This window comes from Lepidothrix coronata, unplaced genomic scaffold (assembly GCF_001604755.1).
Source record: "Lepidothrix coronata isolate B3197 unplaced genomic scaffold, Lepidothrix_coronata-1.0 Scaffold291, whole genome shotgun sequence".
NCBI lineage: Eukaryota > Metazoa > Chordata > Aves > Passeriformes > Pipridae > Lepidothrix > Lepidothrix coronata.
Genome location: NW_016690471.1, coordinates 412,649 through 419,318, shown reverse-complemented (window position 1 = coordinate 419,318; position 6,670 = coordinate 412,649). Strand labels below are relative to the sequence as shown.

The 6,670-nt window shown below is 53.9% G+C and overlaps 1 protein-coding gene across 1 annotated transcript in view; it reads right to left on the bottom strand.

Moving 5' to 3' along the window:
* Positions 1–3,697: 3,697 nt before the first annotated feature.
* Positions 3,698–6,670, bottom strand: part of HOXB4 (homeobox B4) — a 9,340-nt gene continuing 6,367 nt past the window's right edge. Inside the window, exon 4 of the mRNA XM_017837091.1 lies at positions 3,698–3,802. Within this exon, the coding sequence (XP_017692580.1) occupies positions 3,698–3,802 (105 nt within the window). The remainder of the gene's footprint in view (positions 3,803–6,670) is intronic.

The window sequence follows — 6,670 nt, the reverse complement described above, 5'->3', positions numbered from 1 at the left end:
TTTTTTTTTTTTTTTTTTTTTTTTTTTTTTTTTTTTTTTTTTTTTTTTTTTTTTGACTCGTTCGATTCAAACGGAACCGACTCGACGTGGAGAAAACCAGAAAGTCTTCCAAAAGAGCTTTTAAAGCACGGCAAGGATGAGGAGCCCGAGCCGAGGGGGCTGAGATGGGGGTGTCGGGAGGGGGGTGCGCGCTCCTTCTCCTTTAAAAAAAAAAAAAAAGAAAAAGAAAAAAAAGAAAAAGCCCCCGAAAAACCTCCCCCAGTGCCGAATCCTCGGTATCTATCTGGAAAGCTGTTTCTCTTTATAAAGACTTAAAAATGTTGCAAGAGGGTTGTAATACTGAGTGACAAGGGGTGCTGGAGAGAAGGGAACCAAATGGATTCTGGTTTTTAGAGCCAGTAGGAATTGGCCAGCCTTCAATGTCAGGATTCAAAATTGATTCCATATGTCTCGTCCGGGGAAAGGCGAAAAAACGAAGGAAAGAAAGAAAGAAGGGAAGAAAGGGAGAGAAAGGGGGGCAATAAAAGTTATGCAAAGCCCACCGGGTTTCTTTACTTTCTTTCACCCCCCCCACCCTTCCCAGTAGCCCCGGGAAAGAGCCCTGCCGTTAAATCTCGCCCCTTTTCCGGGGAATATTTTGGATTCTCGCGTTGGAAGCACAGAGAGGGAGAGGCACCGGTAGCGCCAAAGCAGATCCCGGAGGTTATTTTTAGCCGGAGCTGAGCTGAGCTCAGCGCGGGCAGAGCAAACACCGAGCTGGGGGCGGGGGCGCGGCCTCGGCTCCCCAAAACCTGCAGGGAAGGGGGGGAAAAACCCTCCCCATCCATAAAAAAACCCTCACCCCGAGCTGACCGGAGGCGGAGGCCGCAGCCCCGCGCCCGGAGGCAGGTGAGGGGCTCGCAGGCTCCGCTCCCAGGAGAAGGGCTCTGGGCCGGGGGGGACACGGTCGGTGCCTCTCCCCCCATCCCGGAGGTCGAGGATTCCCGTTCCCTACTGATTTCAGCGGGACACGCTCGGGGAGAATGTGACCCGAAGGTTTTCAGGCTTCTCCCCTGACCTCTCGATAGGACTGCCAATAAAGCAGCGCCGATATATTTTCGCATTGAGTCGGACATCAAAAGGAGACGAAAGAGCAACGAGTGGGGATTTCTCCTTAACCCCTCCCCTCATATCTACGCTAAAAAAAAAAAAAAAAAAAAAAAAAAAAAAAAAAAGAGGAGTCAAATCTCCACCATCGCCTCTGATTTATAGCCCTCCTTTTCAACTTGGGATGGTTACGCGCGGGGAAGTGTTGAAACGTGGTAGTTGCCTTTTATTTCTTTCGTGTCTCCCTCCTCTCCTCCTCCCCGCAAAAAAAAAAAAAGAAAAAAAGAGAGAGAGAGAAAACACTTCAAAGCAAACCGTCCCTGTTTCCAAACTTCTGCCTTTTTAACCGAAAAGCCACCGAGCCCTTCCCTTTTGTCTTCACTGCCCGGGAGTTGTGTTCGCCTCCCTTTTTAAACATGAAAATGAAGCGGCAGCATCGTCGGCGTTGGCTCCGGGCCCTCCCCGGCGGCTCCCCGGCCTGCAGCGGGCGGGACGGGGCTGACAGCGGGGCTGTTCTGCCCCGAACCGCCTCGCTGGAGCCCGAGGGCGATGCTGGGGGTCGGGCAGGGCGAACACCGCCTCAGACCCCTTTTTCCAGGGGAAAAAAAAAACACGTTAAAAAAAAAAAGGGTGAGAAACAGCTTCTGCCGCGTCCGGCCCGCCCTGCTCCGCTCCTCTCCGCGCCCAAGCCACAAGTTTTCCCGTTATCCCCCTTCCCTGCTCCTCTCCCTGCTCTCCACGCCCTGCAGCTCTCGCCCTCCGCGGCGCTTTGATCTTAAATAACTCTCTCCTACCGCCCGCAATAAATTATGAATTAAGGTGCCGTTGACTCATATTTACAGCGTTAATCGCTTCCTCTCTGGGTAGAGGAATGGGGCGCGTCTGGCCGAGAGGGGAAGGGAGGGAGAGTTCTTGGGGGATGCGCTGTGATAAACACGGATTCGCAGCGCTGATGGACCGGGACCTTCTGACGAGACGACGGGCAAGGAGAAAGGCTTCTTGCCCAGGAATCAATGAGACCCCTCTCCCTCGAGCCACCCGAAATGGCCAATGATCCCCTCCCGCCTCTCCAGCCTTATTCCTGCCGTTCGTGGCCATGAGGCACAGTGGCCGGTTCTAGAAAAACCCGTTTTCCACGAGTTAATAAAGAAAGACAGCTTGAAATGGTAAGGAACTCTCAGCTCGTGGTTTGTGGCGGGTCTGGGAAGGTGCCGGAGCTGCCGAGCTGGGAGAGGCGCTGCGGGGTTGCGCGGGAGATGCGCGGGAGATGCGCGGGGCAGGAGCTTCTGCTCCGGGCTTCTCTTCCCAGCTCTGAGCCAAAGTAAGTCCTTTCCCGCGGGTCCCCGTTGACCCCAGAGGGTAGAAACTCGGGGTTTTTGGGAAGGCTGGAGCTGACGGGAGGTGGGGAGAAGAGCCCCGAGGAGCTGAGGGAGTGAGGAGGCGCTCGGGGGGTCGCGGGGCTCTCCCGGAGCAGGTCCTGCCTGCAGGGGTGTTTTGCACCACCCAAGCCCCTCTCTCTGCCCCCGTCCCCTCCCTCAGCCCCGGGCAGGCACGAAGCAGGACAGGGAGCCCAGCCCGGGGTTGGGATCCCCCTCCCCGGTCTGATCTTATCCCGAGTGTGGAGTCCCCTCCCAAATCTGGGTCCTGTCATGGGTCTGGGGTCCTGTCATGGATCTGGGGTCCCCTCCAAGGCTGGAGACTCTTCTCCCGGGTTTTGGGCTCCCATCCCTGTTCTGGGGTACCCTCCCGGCTCGGGCTCTCCTCATGGATGTGCTGAGCTGTTTTCCGGGAGCTGAGCTTCTATTCTGCCTCTGAGTCTCATAACGGGGGTCTGAGACTCGTCTCCAGGGTCATGTTTGGGGGCCGGAGCCTCCCCCCGGGTCCGGGCTCGGGGCAGCGTCCCCAGCACGAAGGCTCGGCCAGAGCGACCCGGCAGCCCTGGGCCACCCCATCCCCTCCTGACATCTGATTATTAAAGGACGACACTCGCACAAAGGCGTCTGGAGCGGGGATAAATAAAGCCCCGGTATTGATTTAAAGGGGGCCGCCGCCCGGGGCGGGGGCTGCGGGGTGGATCCCCCGCACCGAGCCCGCAGCCGCCCCCCCGCCAAGGGCCGGTTTCTCACGCTCAACATCCCAAACAGAGAGGGGAAAAAATAAATACTTTAAAAAACCGAAACAAAATAGAATCGAATACAACAGAAAAAAAATAAAGAGGGGGGAGGGAGAGGGAAGGGGGTCTGCGTCCATTCGAAGTCGACAACTTAAATTAATACGGGGCTTGACAGAGAATGATGCCGTGTTTCTGGCTCAGTCACCGTCCCTGGATATCCCTTAATATTTAATGAAAGTCGCTGAGTTCTTCTAATTTTGCTACATAAAGGTTTACACTAGCAGACAGAGTTAAATATCCCCGCTCGGGCGGGGTGAGACTTGGCTGGCGAGCAGAGGGGAGGAAAGGGAAGGCAAGGGGGGAAAAGCGGTGAATTCTCACCCGAGAATCCGGTGCGAACATTTAATCTTTGCTCCTGTTGTCAGTTTTATTGACTCCTCGCATGTTTGGGGCTCGTAAAATATTTAAAAACGCCATCTCCCACTTCCTCCTTCCCTTTCAACACTCCCGCTCAGGACCAATTTGGTCCAGTTCGGAGGCGGGAGGGGAGGGCAGCGGCTGCCCCCCGAGCTCCCGTTTCGCGCGGAGGATGCGCTCCCCGCGCTGACAGCAGAGCAGGTAGCGGTGCCCCCCGTCTGGGACACAGAGCTCGCCCCTAAAGCTTCAGCCTCCCTACCCCACCTCAGTGGCTTGACAGAGATTTCCCTGCTCCAGCTCAGCGATGTTTTACAGAAGGTAACAGCTGCCGGCCAGGTTTTGTTACTGTTTAAGCCTTTTTTTTTCAGTGCTATTTCTTCTCGGAGCTCTGTTTTTCACGAGGTGAATAAAGGCCCGGGGTCCTACACAGAAAGATGTCCCTTAGAGCACCTTCTCCAACTTTCCTCACGAACATCATCCTCTACCTCTCCATCCACCCCCATCCCGCTCTCATCGGGAACCGGGCGCCAAAAAGCCACTCAAAGTCATCCTCCTGCTGGAAAAGCTCAACGAACCACCCGCAAGGAGTTTGTTCCCCTTTCTGTTGTTGCCGGCGGTTCCTGGGACAACCCGCCCGTGTTGGGGTCACTCGGCAGCGCCCCAGTTCCCGCAGCTCCCCATTGTTCTGGCTCTGACGGGCAAACGGCGCGTCCTGCCCGGGAGCAGCTCCCTGACTCTCTGAGCCAGAGTTACCCCCAATCCCTCCCGCTGCAACCTCCATTCCACTAATAATTCTTTTTTTTTTCCGTTTAAAGTCCGAAATCTGGTTTAAAACGAAGCACCTCCAGAAATTCGCTTTGCTAAAGCAACCTGTGCCCTCCAGCGAGGAGCGCCCCGGGGGCTGGGGAGAGGGAAGTGGGGAGAAAATGAGTTCTCGTTGATAAAGGGATGCTCCAGCGCAGGACTCCGAGCTGTAATTTTTGTCTTAAGGTCGTGCTCTTTTACTAGGTTTATATGCCAATGAGGCGTTCCCGGTTTCCCAAATTTATACAAATCTCTCCTTAATTGGTAATCACAGATGCTGTAATTTAAGACCCCCAGCTACAGAGCTTTCATATTAGCTGCTGATCTATTACTGTAAATCGTCTGAAATAATCAACTCCAGGGAGCGGGGCAGAGAGAGATCCTCGCTCTAAAATATCATCGCTCGCACATCATTTTCACTCGAGAAATGATTTATCTTGGACAGCGCTATAAACAACACAACTCTCTCACAAACACACACACAATGGCAGCCGCACTGCTGCTGACATGTTTATTGTAATAAATCAAGAAAGGGGGAAGAGAGAGGGGAAAAAAAAAAAAAGGTTGTGAGGAGAGAGAGAGAGGGAGAGGGAGAGGAATATTCCTAAAAATATCAATGAAATGCCTCGATGGGTATAAACACACATACCACCATGTGAAGAGAAATGGGAGGAAATGAAGACGGCTATTTGTCACATTTTACGACAATAACATTAATAACAAACAATAAATTTACATGGACATATAGACACGCTAGGAATTGGGAAGCCCCTGCTACTTACAATAATCCAGCCCTCGGCGTGGCTTCGTGGTTCCTGAGAATTGTTTTATTGCGGGCTCCTCTCCCTCTCTCCTCCTCTCCCCCTCTTTCTCTCTCTCCCTCTCGCTCTTTCTCTCCTTTTTTTTTCCCCCCTCAGCTATAGGCTTGTTTTTTAAAGGACAGTTGAATTTCACGTCAGACACAAGGAGACCATGTCTGCGATTTTCCTGACGAATACATATCTATTCTGCAACCTCTGCATTAATTATTTAATGAATCACGTGATGGGGAAGGGGGAAGGGGGTCTCTCGGTTTCATACTCAAAGGACCACTGTGACCTTCCACCGGAACAGGATTTTTTTAAAGAAGTTTCGAACTGAACGCAGCTTTTCTCGACGGACAGAGACCCCCCTCCCCGGGCCGTGCCAGCTGGGCAGGGCGAGGGGCACCCACTCCTCTGTTGAAGAGCACGAGTTTAGGTTTATTTCCCCACCCCGCGTGGAGTTCAGAGCGCTTAAACCCTTCTCTAAACCTCGCCTGGAAGTTGGCTTTGTTGGACCTCGGTTCAGCAAAGCCTCATCACGATTTCTCCTTATTTTAGGGTTTTTTTTTCTCTCCACACTCTTGTATTGAAAGGCACAACAATCACAGAGCCTAAACCAGCTAAGAATATTTACACTCCCGGGTTTAAAAAGCTCAGCCTTCGTTTCACTTCCAGGCCTTTTCTCCCCGCCGCTGTTATTGTTTGGCCAGACTATTGCATTAGGGACAAAAAAAAAAATAAAAAATCAAATTTTGACTGCGAGGAAAAGCTGCCAAGTACGAGGAGGAGGGGAAAAAAAAAAAAAAGAAGAGGACAACAAAGGGAACCGCTGGGAAAGGCCGCGGAGCAGACGCGGAGCAGGGAGCCGGGCGCGCTGCCCTGGCACGGCCCTGCCCTGGCACGGCCCTGCCCTGGCACGGCTCTGCCCTGGCACGGCCCTGCCCGCTCCCCACGCCCACGGGGGGAAAGCGTCACCCGAGAAAAGGCACCGAGCAGAGCCTGAACCCATCGGGGTGGTTGCCCGGAGCCCGCGGGTGTCCCAGAGCTAACGGGAGGCAGGGACAGCCCAGTCAGGAGCATCTCCCACCCCTTCCCAGCTCCCCTCGCCCCCCCGGGAGCACAGATCCCTCCCGGGAGGGGTAAAGCCTGCAGGGAGCTTATATTAAAGGCAAAAAATGAATAAAAAAATCTAAAAATGGGGGGGTTTTCCCTCTAAAAGTCGAACCCAAGAGGCTGGACGAGGTGGGCCGGGTCTCCCCCCCCAGGCCAGGAAGGAGCGAGTGGGGGAAGCGCCTCGTCCTCCAAAGCCCTCGATTATTTCTGAATCGATTTTATCGAGTGCGAGGAGTTGTCGGAAGAAAGACGTTTGGTCAAGGTGTTGGAGGAAGCGGGGGGGGGGGGAAATTGCGATTAAAAGGAGTTCCCGTGGCTGGGGGGGAATTTCCAC